Consider the following 15,941-nt stretch of genomic DNA (forward strand, 5'->3'; position numbering starts at 1 on the left):
TCTCTATTCTTAACAGAGGATGGATAAGTATGGGACAGCTTAACTCAACTCAGCACTAGACAAAGAAGGGTCAGTGGCATAGTATGTGGCTTGAGAAATTTAGCTTAGGCCCCTGAATCATGTATTAGGGAATTGTGTATAGGTATTTGCTATCCAGAGTTGAAAATATTAGTCAAGCCAGATTGATTTCTTGTCTGAATATCTTAGATTAATCTATACCAGTGGGCAGTGGAGTGAGCTTCATGCCTGCTTTTAAATAAACCAGTTTAATGGTGGCCATAAAATAAGGTGGTAGCTTTTGTTCACCATGTAACTCTTTCTCCTGACAGAACAGTTTCTAACTTGACCTTCTTGTTCCCTGCTGGCTTTTGGTTATTTGTTGTTCATGGTGAAATTGTCCAGGAATGTGGGACCTTGCTACTTATGTGATTTAGGCAACAGAAGAAACTCAAACAGATTTTTGTAATGTTATAGTCTTGATCTGAAGGTTTACCAGAATCTCAAGATGACTCTGAGCCTACCATAAAATGTCTTGGGAATGATTAATAGTTTCAATTCTATAGAGGAATAGTGACAATTATTATTATTTAGAAAATTATTCACCCAATTTGGTCAATTACTAGTGATTTACCAAATACCTATTTCATAAAAATAGGTGGAGTGTAGGATTAGAGATGAACCATATAAGGCTCTGCCCTTGCACACTAGGGGAGACAAGGGGAGATAATACTAGGCTGCTAAAATGTGAATGCATTTTCCTTTCCTTTTCATCAGATAGGATTTGATAACTTATGAGTGGCAAGTATCATGAAACTTGCTCAGTATTCCTTCTTAGACAAAGGAAAATAGCTCAGCTTCTATCCAATATGACTACATATGATATTTTAAGAAGTCCTTTTTTATGTATTTGGCATTAAAAGATGATATATAGGTGAGTCAGTGATTCACTTTTTTCTTCTTTTTTTAAAATATATTTTTATTGATTTCTGAGAGAGGAAGGGAGATGGAGAGAGAGAGAAAGAGAGAGAGAGAGCGAGTGAGAGAGAGAGAAACATCAAGGATGAGAGAGAATCATTGATCAGCTGTCTCTTGCACTCCCCACACCAGGGATCAAGCCCACAATTTGGGCATATGCCTTGACTGGGAGTTGAACTGTGACCTCCTGATTCATAGGTCGATGCTCAACCACTGAGCCACACTGGCCAGGTGTGATTCACTTTTTTACCAATGTCCATAGACAACTCTGTTTGCTTTTCTGATTTAAACGTATGCAGGCCCCATAGTTAAATTATATGTTCAATAAATCTGATACTTGACGCCTCTTGTCCTGGCTTGACAATATCCTTAAACATCAATGGTCCAGAAAATATAATTGCACAATTATTGCTCTGCCTGAGAGCAATAAAATTGATGGCTGAAATGATAAGCATTAGCTAGGATGATATAACCAGAATCAACTATGTGTTTCTTACCAAAATTTAACTACTGTAAACCCTCCCCATCCAAACTGATATTTACATGGGTCATATATGTGGATATTGATATTTCCTCCCATGGGAAGTTCCCAAATTATCAATTAGTGGAGCTTTTATGAATGATGCTAATCATCATATACATTTGCTTGGATTACTCTGATGCTTTCACACTATTCATAAAACTCTCAAGTCCATTATGTCAGCTTGATCTTCACTACCACCCCTTCCCCCAAGACTAAATAAATATCAGTTCCCCTATTTGACAAGTGAAAAGATAGAGAGAGGCACAGAGTAATGAGACTGCTCAGGGTCCCTACAGCTGGTGGCTGTCAGTACTAGAGCTAGTACTTTCAAACAGGTCTTCTGATCAGCACATTTTTATCATGGTGATTAAGAGCAGGAAACTTAGCTGGGTGCAAGTCCTAGGCTCACTACTCCCAGCAGCAAACTCTGTCAAAATTCACAACCCCTTTTACTCTTGGTGTCCTCATTTATAAGATGGTGTTAATTATAAAATCTACTTCTTACCACCAATGTGAGGATTCAGCAAGCTGATTTGTGTACAATGCTTAGTGCTGTGTTCCTAACATAGTAAACACTCAGGCACAGTTAGGTATGACTGACTAGTTCCAGTTTGCATCACACTGTTTTGTACTGTGGTCTGTGTTATAAGTATAAAGTGTTGCAACTTAAGCAAATCAAAAGGACAGGGAAGCATCACTGTCTTAAAACTGTGACTGCAGCCCTCACTCGCCGCCGATGGCCCGCCTCCCGCCTCGCCGCCCGCACGCCCTGCCGCTGCCCCGCAGAAATGCTTCGATTGCACACAGTCCTTCGCCAGGTGAGGCCCGTGTCCAGGGCGCTGGCTCCTCATCTCACTCGGGCTTATGCCAAAGATGTAAAATTCGGTGCCGAGGCTCGAGCCTTAATGCTTCAAGGTGTCGACCTTTTAGCCGATGCTGTAGCCGTTACTATGGGGCCAAAGGGAAGAACAGTGATTATTGAACAGAGCTGGGGAAGTCCCAAAGTAACAAAAGATGGTGTGACCGTTGCAAAGTCCATCGACTTGAAAGATAAGTATAAAAATATTGGCGCTAGACTTGTTCAAGATGTTGCCAATAATACAAATGAAGAGGCTGGGGATGGCACCACCACGACTACTGTGCTGGCACGCTCCATTGTCAAGGAAGGCTTCGAGAAGATCAGCAAAGGTGCTAATCCAGTGGAAATCAGGAGAGAGGTGATGTTAGCTGTTGATGCTGTGATTTCTGAACTTAAGAAGCAATCTAAACCTGTGACAACCCCTGAAGAAATAGCTCAGGTTGCTACAATTTCTGCAAATGGAGACAAAGAAATTGGCAACATAATTTCTGATGCAATGAAAAAGGTTGGAAGGAAAGGCGTCATCACTGTAAAGGATGGAAAAACCCTGAATGATGAATTAGAAATTATTGAAGGCATGAAGTTTGATCGAGGTTATATTTCTCCATACTTTATTAATACAGCAAAAGGTCAGAAATGTGAATTCCAAGATGCATACGTTCTGTTGAGTGAAAAGAAAATTTCTAGTGTTCAGTCCATCGTACCTGCTCTTGAAATTGCCAATGCTCACCGCAAGCCCCTGGTCATAATTGCTGAAGATGTTGATGGAGAAGCTCTCAGTACACTCGTTTTGAATAGGCTAAAAGTTGGTCTTCAGGTTGTAGCAGTCAAAGCTCCAGGTTTTGGAGACAATAGGAAGAACCAGCTTAAAGACATGGCTATTGCTACTGGTGGTGCCGTGTTTGGAGAAGAAGGTTTGACTCTCAACCTAGAAGACGTTCAGCCTCATGACTTAGGAAAAGTTGGAGAGGTCATTGTGACCAAAGATGATGCCATGCTCTTGAAAGGAAAAGGTGACAAGGCTCAGACTGAAAAACGTATTCAAGAAATCATCGAGCAGTTAGATACCACAACTAGTGAATATGAAAAGGAAAAACTAAATGAACGCCTGGCCAAACTCTCAGATGGGGTAGCTGTGCTGAAGGTCGGTGGGACAAGTGATGTGGAAGTGAATGAAAAGAAAGACAGAGTCACAGATGCCCTCAATGCCACCCGAGCTGCTGTGGAGGAAGGCATTGTTCTGGGAGGGGGCTGTGCCCTGCTTCGGTGCATTCCGGCCTTGGACTCTTTAACTCCAACTAATGAAGATCAAAAAATTGGTATAGAAATTATTAAGAAAGCACTAAAAATTCCTGCAATGACCATTGCTAAGAATGCAGGTGTTGAGGGATCGTTGATAGTTGAGAAAATTTTGCAAGGTTCCTCAGAAATTGGTTATGACGCCATGCTTGGAGAATTTGTGAATATGGTGGAAAAAGGAATCATTGATCCAGCTAAGTTTGTAAGAACTGCTTTACTGGATGCTGCTGGCGTGGCCTCTCTGTTAACAACAGCAGAAGTTGTGGTCACAGAACTTCCCAAAGAGGAGAAGGACCCTGGGATGGGTGGGATGGGCGGCATGGGAGGAGGGATGGGAGGCGGCATGTTCTAGCCCTGGAATAGAGCTTTACCATCATCACTGAGGACTGAGAGGAAGCTCAGGGCATCTCCTCACCTATAACTTCAGAGAAGTCAGTTGAAGGAAGTGACTGAAGAAAAGGCTGGCTGATGTTCAAGAAAATCACTCTAACCATCAGTTACTGGTTTCAGTTGACAACATACAATGGTTTACTGCTGTCATTGTCCATGCCTACAGATAATTTATTTTGTATTTTTGAATAAAAATACATTTGTACATTCCTGTTAAGTGCAAGAGCCATGTACCAATGTACTGCTTTCAACGTAAATCACTGAGGCATTTTTACTACTATTCTGTTAAAATCAGGATTTTAGTGCTTGCCATCACCCGATGAGAAGTGAAGAAGCAGCCTTTCTGTGGAGAGTAAGAATAATTGTGTACAAAGTAGAGAAATACCAATTATGTGACCTTTGTGTAATAAAATTTGTTTAACGTTAAAAAAACAACAAAAAACAACAACTGTGACTGCATGTCACAGCAGGTACCTCTCATTCATCTAAGGAAGGCTCAGTGGCATAGTAGTATGTGTCCTGAGACTGTGCAAGATGGTTTGTTTCCTCTTTTCTGCTGGCAGAGATTTTGCTTTTCACACACCTTTCAGCACAGAGAGTTGTGGAGAGTCTACCAGATTGGCCACATTTACCTTTGACTCCAGAAAAAAGAGAGCTAGAAATATTTGAACATGCTGGAGAATTTGGTAGCCTGAGACTTGAATTGTGCTTGCTCTGCACTCCCCATTTACAGCTCCACCAAGCTGTTACTTAAAAGGGCTGACACATTTTCTGACTGGCATTTGGAACATTGGGGAGCACATGTGCTGTGGAGGAGGGAGAATGGGTAACTGGTGAAAGGTGGTATATCCATACAATGGGATATTATTCATCAATTAATCAAAAGAAATGGCATGCTGTTAAATGCTGCAAATAAAGATACCAGTCAGTCATATTGAACTGCAGCCCATTTTAATGACTTCATTTTAACTTGATTACCTTTGTGGAGACCCTGTCTCCAAGTTTGTCATCTTCATAGCACTGACCACAGTGTGGCTGATTTTTTTACTATCTGTTCTTCCCATGAAGGGAGGAGTATGACTGTAGTTTTCCTGCGTCTATCACAGTGAATGGCAACAAAGCAAGTATTTAATCAATAGAAAAGTTTGGGGGAACAAAATAAAATATTGCCAACTACTTATTTAATCAAAGTGATTCATAAAAAATATCTGTAAGAAATTCATGTTTTGTCCTCACTCAGCTTTTGGGGCAGATAAGATAGGACAGAGGAGGGCTAAAGTCTGGGTTTCCAGGTATGTGGGCGCTCAGTGAGGCTGAAGAAAGGCCAACAGGTAGGAGCCTTGCTGTCAAGATTAAAGGAAAGGATTCATCCCTCCAGTGGTACTTGGATGCAATGAATTTGGATCTACAATGAGACTGCAGTGTATTTTTACACTTTGAATATCCATTGACAGATTACACAGAGGACTTCTGACCTTGAGCAGGCCACTTGGGTAAATTTCTGTGCTACTTAAGTGAACCATCTCTGTGGAGAGAAACAATAATGAATGAGGCTTGTTAATTTACATTTGTAAACATACTGAAATCTCTGGATGAAAAGAAAGAATTTCTGCAGGGGTGCAAAGGGTGAGGTAATATGTTGGGCAAATTCTACCTTTTATGGAGGCAGAGAGGGAGCAGGCAGGCTTGAGGACATAGGTAGAGCCTCTGGCACATTATGTTTCAAACTCATCTTTGAAGAAAGGTCCCTTTCAGTACATGGAGTGTTTTAATCACATGTATAAGTTATTATTCTAGTAATTATGTTCCTTTAACATTTACCTCCTAAAGTCTCAGTTTGTGTAAAGGGAATCTTTAGAGGGATTAGCCTGTGAGCTTTTCCCTTTACAACACTTTAGTTTGTTACTTTTACCTACATCGGTGACACTCAGCTCCTAAGCATGTCAAATCTCTGTTGCTGAGCTGATTAGGACCCAAAGGGGGATTACCTCATCAATTCTAGACAGATGTTCACAAGTTCCAGTCAGAGATTAGAATAAACTCAGGAAGGAGAATTTCAACAAAAGCTTCCAGTCTGTGAGTTAATTATATCCATTTATAAGAATGGTTTTAATAATTACTTAAGAAATAATATCAACCAAATATAACATTTTTTAAATCTCTTTCAGAAGATAAATACAGACTCAAAGATAAGACATGTAATGAAAAACTGTCAAGGCAAAAGCCAAGCTCTGGATAAGTCTAATCTGAAATCTCCTATAGGCTGGGGTGTTCAATCAGGTGAATGAGATACAATTTTGGGGGCCTTTTAAGATAAAAAACATAAATTCATGGATCAGTACTTTTTAACCTTGCAACGCAGGGATTGGGTAGCCATATCTGCCATCGTCCACTCCAGCTAGGCTGGAGGGAGTCCTTGTGGAGATGTTTTTTTCATCACCATTTATCCTCTCTGTGCCCTCCACCCATCCAAAGTTTTGGGTGACCATATGATCATGTCTGAGCATTCAGAGCATTATACTCCCGGAGACACAGTGATTGTTTCAAGAATCAACATGGAAGCTAGTAAGAGCCAAGGAGACGGACAGAAATGTGTGCTTATGCTTTGACCTGTGAGCATGTATGCCTGGCACTGCTCTCAGCCATCTTGCCACCACCAGGAGCCTGTAAGGGAAGCATGTGAATGCTCAGCGTTGAGGATGACACCATTTGAAATCCTGAATCCAGACACAGAAACACTCCTGCATTTTTTAGTGAAGTGACCCAGTAAATTTCTATTTTTGCGTGAACCATTTATTTTTGTCTTTTACAACCAAAAAGGTCCTAACAAGGTCTAGGTGAGCTAGAGAATTGATTTATCTGCCTGTGTACTAGAAGTGACCAAGCTTCCTGGCTTATAGCTGCCTGCATTACTGATTTAGCAATTGTCACAATGCACGAGTTTAGATGCACCTTTCCTCAAGGCTTCGCTTTTGAAATTTACAATTGAATTGGGCTAAAATAGAATATTTAGCTATTCAAGCTGGCAGCAGAGACACTTGGTTTGATGCAGCTAGTTGTGCTAATGTCAGAATTAATATAATGGTTCCATATCACAACAACAACAGGACAAATCACCTGGAAGGGCAATTCAAATACTTAGGCCTATCGCTACTGGCAAATGGAACACAGAGCACCCCGCCTAACTGTTAGACCCAGGTTCTGGTGAAGCTAGCTGCCAACCTACTTAGATTTAGAAATGGCTACCGGAAATCATTGCTGTCTTAATAGCAAAAATGCTCTTGTAATGGTTTTCTAAGAGGTAATGGAAGCACAGTAAAGCTTTCGGGTGTTGGCATAAAGATGTAGGCCTGTTTGGGAGGGAGCTGTGAGCTCCAGTTAGGAAAAGGGGAACTTATTTTATCTATTTCTCCCTTCAGTTAGGATATTTATTCAAGCATTCCAAGTGTAAGGCACTGGGGTTTAACAGTTATCTGTGAAGCTTCATCTTTGCTCACATCAAGTTCAGGAGGGAGACAGACAAACATATAAACAAGTGAGTAAAATGATATTGTAATATAGGTAACATATGAAAATGGAGTTCTGAGTTAAAGAATTATAGGGAAAGGGATCTACTGTGATGGAAGATCTACCTACTGGAGCTGAGACCTGGAGATGAGAAGAGCCAGGTGTACAAGGGGTACAGGACAAGCATCATAGCCAGAGGCTGGGGTGGAACAAGAGAGAGGGCCATTCAAAGGCCTAAAAGAAAGCTAGGTTGGCTGTAGCATAGTGACAGATGGAGAGCAAAGATGAGGTTGCAGGAGAGTCACTATTAGTAGTGCTCTTAGTCACTGTATGAAGTCCATAGAAAGGAATTTGAATTTCATTCCAATAATATGGGAGCCATTGGGTGTGTGCTAATGCTTGATACTTTTTGGTGTTTTGAGAGCAAATGTATAATTTTAGAGGCAGGTAAACCAATGCTTTTATTGCATAGCTTTTGCTTACCGGTACAGGTGACACCTTAGCTTTGTATGCCTAATTATTTGCAAAATGCATCTTTAGTATAGGTAAATGACATTAGACTTTGGTATCTGCATTTGTGTCTAGATCAGCCGTGGGCAAACTATGGCCTGTGGGCCGGATCCGGCCCATTTGAAATGAATAAAACTAAAAAAAAAAAAACCAAACCATTTTATGTAATGATGTTTACTTTGAATTTATATTAGTTCACACAAACACTCCATCCATGCTTTTGTTCCGGCCCTCCGGTCCAGTTTAAGAACCCATTGTGGCCCTTGAGTCAAAAAGTTTGCCCACCCCTGGACTAGATTCTGCTACTGATCACTGCAACCTTGAGCATGTTCTTATCCCTCCCCGGACCTCAGTTCCTCCCCTGGAAAATTATACTTTCGGATTGGATACTGCATTTGTCATGACTTTTTATTGAAAGTGATAGATACCCAGTCAAAAAATGACTTAAGCAGAAAGTAATATATTTGTTAATGTATCTGAACAATCCAAGGGAAATAGCTTCAGATATGCTTGCATATAGGAGCTCGGATTAAGCCACGGAGAAATCTGATTCCCTGTCTTTTGGCTGTGTATTGACTTCACTCTCCAGGAGGTCCTTTCTATGATGCTTCCCAGAAGATCCAGGCTAGCATCATTTGTAGAGTAAGAAATCCTTGAGCAAAAGGATATTTCTCTCCTAAACTATGTTATCAAAAGTCCTAGAATGGCATGCTGAGTTGGGTCATGTGTCCATGGCTGACCTGTGGCCAAGGTGTGGGGAATAAGATCATTAGCCAAGCCTGGATCACATGCCCTCCCCGGAGTCAGTTCGAACCACATGAATCTACAGCAGAGAAGGAGTGGTCTCTCACATGATGATTGAAGAAGAGAGAACAGACTCGGGGCTGACAAGGAAGACATTTCCATAAATGCTCTTGGTGGTTTGAACAATTAATTCCATGAATCTTTCAGTGGAGAGTCAGCCCTTTGCCACCTCTTCCTAGTTGAAATTAGCCATTGAGTCTTGAAAAAACCCTTACTTTGGCTTAAAAAACCAGGATTGTATGTTGCATTGTGTAAATCATGCTATATGACCAATGCTCTCCTTCAGTTTCTGTGTTGTGTCTCTAAAATCAGCATAAACCTAGACTGTCTCTTATAATTCTTATTCATGATTCATAACACTTAGTGAAAGGCATTGCTTTGGAGCACCCATCCACTCCCTGGCAGTGCAATTATCCAGAGCCAAATGTGTCTTCTCATTTATAATTTTCAGATTGAATCCTTTGTTGAATTTTTAGAAAAAAGTTACCACTGGGTTATTGTTCAGCACTGTTCTAAAGTTATTTACAACTTGAAAAATGCTTATAAAAATCACCATGTATCCCCTACCCTAGTATCTTTTCCCCACAAAAAACGTGAAGGTACTCTTTAATATAACTCATGAATTTTCGCAAAGTATTCCCATCACTCCTGCCTATATTCCTACCTGTGTTCCTGCTATTCTCACCCACTAAAATGTCACATTTCGCCATAACTGGTTTGGCTTAGTGGATAGAGCATTGGCCTGTGGACTCAAGGTCCCGGGTTCGATTCCAGTCAAGGGCATGTACCTTGGTTGCGGGCACATCCCCAGTAGAGGGTGTGCAGGAGGCAGCTGATCGATGTTCCTCTCTTATTGATGTTTCTGGCTCTCTATCCCTCTCCCTTCCTCTCTGTAAAAAATCAATAAAATATATTTAAAAAAATAAATAAAATGTCACATTTCTTTAAGTTCTTGCTTATCCATGAAGTATTGGACCTGCTAGTCTGCCCTTCTGACTTCCTTTTAGTACAGCGGTTCTCAACCTGTGGGTCGCTACCCCTTTTGTGGTCAAACGACCCTTTCACAGGGGTCGCCTAAGACTGTGGTTGGCAAACCGCGGCTCGCGAGCCACATGCGGCTCTTTGTCCCCTTGAGTGTGGGTCTTCCACAAAATACCGCCACACTCAAGGGGCCAAAGAGCCGCATGTGGCTCGCGATCTGCGGTTTGCTGAGCCGCAAGTTTGCCGACCACTGGAAGACCACCCTGCATATCAGATATTTATATTACAATTCATAACAGTAGCAACATTACAGTTATGAAGTAGCAACGAAAATAATTTTATGGTTGGGTCACAACATGAGGAACTATATTTAAAGGGCCAGAAGGTTGAGAACCACTGTTTTAGTACAAGTCATTTTTGCTCCTCGATTCTGATCCCTTATCAGTTACTAGCAATACATGACTTTTTAAGAGTTTCATGTTCTACCTACCTGGGTAAAACACATGACTTTTTAAATGGCATATAATTTCTATACCATAACATTTGCTCTTCTAAGGTATACAATTTACAGTTTTTAGTACATTATCAAAGTCATGCAACCACTCTCTAATTCCTGAATATTTTCATTACCTGAAAAGAAAACTTGTACTCACTAGCAGTCCCTCCTCATTCATACTCTTAGAAATGCATGACTTTTGTCTCTGAAGTGAGCTCCTTGATGGCAGTGGCTGAGACCTGTCCTTTTTGTGTGTGTCTCTCACAGAAGCCCAACCCAATTTTGGGGCCATAGGAGGCACTGATTCTCATTCTGTGATTTCTATTCAAGGCAAGACTGAGGGCCATGTACTATAGTGGAAAGAATAGTGAGCAGGGAGTCCGTTTTAGTTTTCTGTCCACTCTGACTCCAACTGTGCCCTTAAATAATTCTCTCCCTTTCTTTAAGTCTAATTTCCTTCCTCATGCCTCTGAGGGGCATGGACTCAGTGATTTCTGTGATGCCTTCTAGTTCAAACTGGCATTAGACACTGTTAATGTTGAGATCAAAACTGACAACACATAATATAGTTTATTGAATGAAAACAACAGGCTTCCTTCTATTTCCATTGGGGTTTGATAGAATATGGGAAATACTAAAGTTTCTATCTTGGAGGATGGGTTGGAATACTAAAGCGTCTATTGGGTTGGTGATGCTTGCGGGGATACAATGTGGTCTGGCTTAGTTACGTCTGGACTCAGTTGAACGAAGGTGGAATGCACCAATCCAGGAAAAATGAGTGTGCTATTCTTTGTCAAGGTCTCAACCTTAGCCTTAGTTATTTTGGGGGAATGTTTACTTCTACAGTGGGGCCTTGACTTACGAGTTTAATTCGTTCCGTGACTGAGCTCGTAACTCAAATTACTCGTATGTCAAATCAACAGTGAATAAGTGAGACCCGTGATGCTGGGCTGATGTTGTGGCATTCACTGTGACGTTCGCTGCGCCCACTAGTGGTGGGGTATCTGAAGCTGGCTTGTAACCCGAATTTTAGCTCGCAACTCAAAGCAAAAAATCGGCTGAGAGATGGCTCATATCTCGAAAAACTCGTTAGTCGGGACACTGGTAAGTCAAGGCCCCACTGTATTTGCATTCAGAGGCTTTTTCTCTGGAAATTACAAGTCAAAATACCATGTAAAAATAATGGACAGAAACACAAAAATACCCAAATTGTGCTCTGTACTTTATTTCTAACTTGGAGGCTGAGCTTCTTTCAATTTCTACCTCATGAACATTGTGGCCATACAATTTCAATCATCCTTCAGGTCACCAAGGGTCCAGTGTCTTCAAGAACATCTTAGGAAAAAAAGTGACTCATTCCTATTCTCATGTTTCCCAAATGAGTGGTTCAATGTTATGGAAATGAGGTCGACATGGTAAACAGACAGCTGTTCTGTTTTTCTCCTTCCTGGGAGATGAAGGTCAAATACTCCTTCCTTCTGCTTAAAAGTTCCCTCCCAAATGAGTTATAAACAAGAGTTGAGGGCAGCCCTTGCTGCACTGGGAAAGAAGAGAAGCATTTTGGAATAGTCTTTAGAGGTGTTGCCCATACATATATTTGATTGTTTGCTCATCTCTTTGCGGCATCTTTCTTTCACAACATGAAGCCACTGATGGAATGAAGTTAGAATAATTTTGACATAGCTAACCAAAATAGATAGTGAAAGGACTGGTTGCTAAGCACAGCTCTGCTGGGTTTCCTGGCTGACAGCCTGTATTAGCACGCAGGGCTTTGCAGAAGCAAAACTTTAGTTATTGGTGGCTGGTTGTTTACTGCTGCTATCGCCTTTCATAAAATAGTGAGTCAGCAGCACATGCAATGTTAAAGAGGAATTACTGAAATTATAAGCCTAACAGGACATAAGCTGCTTGAGGATGTGATTTGTTCAAACATATATTTCCAGAAACATTGAGCACCTATTATGTCTTGGGTGTGTGGTAGGTTCTGGGGATACAATAATGAATTTGTAGCTCCTGTTTTTATGGGACTCAAACTTGAGAGAGACAGAGAGAGGGCAGGGAAGGGGGGGTAGGGGTAGGGGAGGGGGGAGAGAGAGAGATGATGGGTCAACACTTATTAGTATAGTAGTGTCCCCAGACTTTCTTCTCTTCCTGTTCGGTGAAGAGGATTTTTGGCTTTGTTTTACCAAGGCAAAGGCATTCAGTATCTTCTTCCATTTCCTCTGAGAGCTGTCCCACATTGATGGTCTGGTTTTGGGGGGTTGGTGATGATGAACTGGGAAAAGGGGAAAACATAGATATAAACAGGAGAAGCAAGAGGATAGCTGGGAATGACAAGAAGCACCTGGGCTAGAGCAAGAGGAGTTTTTCTTAAAATGTTGGGAGAAAGGCAATGGAGAAGCCACAGGATATGAGTGAAGTGGATGCCGGTGGAAAAAGATTGTAAAATGCATTTTTATGGGTTTTGGTTGCCATTTATGGTTTTCAGGGACAAAAATCCTATTAACAAAACTTACAACTGCTTATTGTTAAAAATTCAAATAATGCCAAAGCTGATGCGGTGATAAGTAAAAGATGCCTGACCTTCACCCCATTCCCACAAGCCATATGCCAATGCCGTTGTTCCAGAAGTAACCACCGTTAAAAACAGTGTGCTTTCAGAGCATATACATATCAATATTAATATATGTACACATATGTGTACACACGTATGACATTTTAAACAAGCGATACTATGTTATGTATTTTTGATGCTTTGCAAACTTTTAAACTTAATACTAATGGTATATTTTTATGTCATAGGTATATATATTTCTCATTTTTTTATTAGCCTCATGGCATATTATCTTAATTTATAAAACTATTTCTCAATTGATGGAAATTTATTACATTATTTCTAAGAACATATTTTTACATATATCTTTCCCAGTTTGTGTAAACCTTTTTGTACAGTAGAATCTTAGAAATTTGTTTGCTGAATCATAGAGAATGATTTATTTTTGTTTTATATAATTTTTTAATTACAGTTGACATTCAGTATTGTTTTACATTAGTTTCAGATGTACAACATAGTGGTTAGACATTTATATAATTTACAAAATGATTCCCCCAATAAGCATAGCAGTTTCATTTCTGGGTATTTATCTAAAATCTGAAACACAAATTCAAAAATATATATGCATCCCCATGTCCACTGCAGCATTATTTATAATAGCTAAGCTATGGAAGCAATCTAAGTGCCTATCAATAATAACTGAATAATGAAGATGGGTATACATACATATAATGGAATAATACTAGACCATAAAAAGAGTGAAATGTTAGCATTTGTGACAGCATGGATGGACCTAGAGGAAATTATGCTAAGTGAAGGAAGTTAGAGAAAGACAAATACCATATAGTTTCACTAATATGTGGAACCTAAAGAACAAAATGAAGAACAAACCAGACAGAAACAGAAAACAAAGTGATTGTTTCCAGGCATGGGTAAAAAAGGTGGAGGGATTAAGAACTACAAATTGGTAGTCTCACAATAGTTATGGTGATGTAAATTACAGCATAAGGAATATAGTCAATAATATTGTAATAATTATGTTGGTGTCAGGTAGGTACTAGAGAATGTTTTAAATTTGTTAAAAATTATTTGTAAGTAAAGTTTTAAATGCATTGAAATTTTTTTCATGGACTTTGCCACAGTGTTCCCCAAAATGTATCATGCTACTCTACAAAGGGTTAGAGAATGAAGGTTTTTCACATCCTCATTTTTCCCATTCTATCTTTAAAGAACTGTAGTGTCACTGGTGAATTTGCATAAAAATCCTCAGATTCTTCAGTTGTTGTTTTTTTGTTTGTTTGCATGTTTGTTATTGTTATTTAACGTAGGGACAATAGTTTTTTTTTAAAATATATTTTTTATTGATTTTTTACAGAGAGGAAGGGAGAGAGATAGAGAGTTAGAAACATCGATGAGAGAGAAACATCGATCAGCTGCCTCCTGCACACCCCCAACTGGGGATGTGCCCGCAACCAAGGTACATGCCCTTGACCGGAATCGAACCTGGGACCCTTCAGTCCACAAGCTGACACTCTATCCACCGAGCCAAACCGGCTACGGCAGGGGCAATAGCTTTGCAAAGAACAATTCTTTCGGACTGCTCCAAGACATGCCTTGTATATGAAGCTTTAAAGCTTTAGAAATGCTCTAAAGCCAGCTCTGAAGTTGCTTGGAGGACTCTGAGTGGCACATGAGTTTACTTTAGCTCTGAAAATTCTTAGGGCAAAATATATCTACAGAGTCATCAACTTCATTCAGCAGCCTTCACTGGGGAATTTTTAGTCTTCCCACAGGGGACATTTAGCTAATTAGGTTATCCATGCTCATATGTGTATCTGCCAAGTCAGGGGTAATGAACCCTTAGGTCCATAGGTATAATAACAACAACGTTCTGTATTCTTCCTTCTATACTAGAATATCTCAGTTCTGTAAAATATCTTTTCTCACACTTCAGTTCTGTACTAAGGACTTTAAAATATTCTGTCTTATTTAACATTTAAACAACTATGTGAGCTAGATATTAATATTCCCATTAAAGACTCAAACCAAGTGTCAAAGACTGTAATGCAGGGAAACGTGATCTGGAGGTGGTTGCCACGCCTTCCACAAAAGACTCACAACACAGTTGTGCCTCCATGGAGGAGTAAGGCACACCATGCATCACTCTGATACTTGAAAGGAGATGTGCTGGCTATTGTCTACTCTGCCATGGAAGGATGACCTGCACTGTCTGTGTCAGTGAACTCTTCAGATTCAGGATGGATTTGGCCAATGGGGAGACCAGAAGGCAGGGGTAGGTTGAGATTGGGGACTTTAATCATCTTGCTTTTAGCTGAGCCATGGATTGGCTCTGTCCCTGCTTCTGCCAAGCTGCCCTCTGTACATACCCACTCTCTCTGGATTCTGAATCATTCTTTGCCTTTCTCAGTCCTCATGCCATGGCTATTCCTGGGGTTCTGCATTGTTGATTTCTCTAAACTCTGCCTACATCTTTGTAAAGATTCTTTTTATTAAACTTCTCTCATATTCCCCAGTTGGAGTATGCCATCTGTTTTCTACCAATACAGTGGGTAAGCATCTCCTTCCTAACGTATTTTCTTTCTTTTTTAAAATATATTTTTTATTGATTTCAGAGAGAAAGGGTGAGGGAGAGAAAGATAGAAAATCAATGATGAGAGAGAATCATTGATCAGCTGCCTCCTACACTCCCCACACCGGGGAACACACCTGCAAACCAGGGAATCGAACTGTGACCTCCTGATTCATAGGCTGACACTCAACCGCTGAGCTATGCAGGCTGGGCATTCCTAACGTATTCTCAATTACTGCAGTAACACTTTTCCAAAATAGAATGATCATGATTTCAGCCAAAGGTCAATTGTCTTTACTTGGAAGAAACCAAAGCTTCCCTAGTCAACTTTTGATCATTTGTGACTCAGTCACCAAGCTAAGGCATTTGTAACCTGAGGACAAAGCATTGGCCAGATGGGATATAATGTTTTTGTAAGTTATTAAGGAGGTGCCTCTGTTTAAAAATTGGACA

The 15,941-nt window shown here is 40.3% G+C and overlaps 1 protein-coding gene across 1 annotated transcript; it reads left to right on the forward strand.

Moving 5' to 3' along the window:
- Positions 1–2,249: 2,249 nt before the first annotated feature.
- On the forward strand, positions 2,250–4,478 carry LOC118658939 (60 kDa heat shock protein, mitochondrial-like). The gene has a single exon (XM_036314778.1). It carries the CDS (start codon positions 2,287–2,289, stop codon positions 4,006–4,008), a length of 1,722 nt encoding a protein of 573 aa, XP_036170671.1. The 5' UTR covers positions 2,250–2,286; the 3' UTR covers positions 4,009–4,478.
- Positions 4,479–15,941: the final 11,463 nt, after the last annotated feature.

The sequence above is a fragment of the Myotis myotis genome, unplaced genomic scaffold (assembly GCF_014108235.1).
Source record: "Myotis myotis isolate mMyoMyo1 unplaced genomic scaffold, mMyoMyo1.p scaffold_m19_p_6, whole genome shotgun sequence".
Lineage (NCBI taxonomy): Eukaryota > Metazoa > Chordata > Mammalia > Chiroptera > Vespertilionidae > Myotis > Myotis myotis.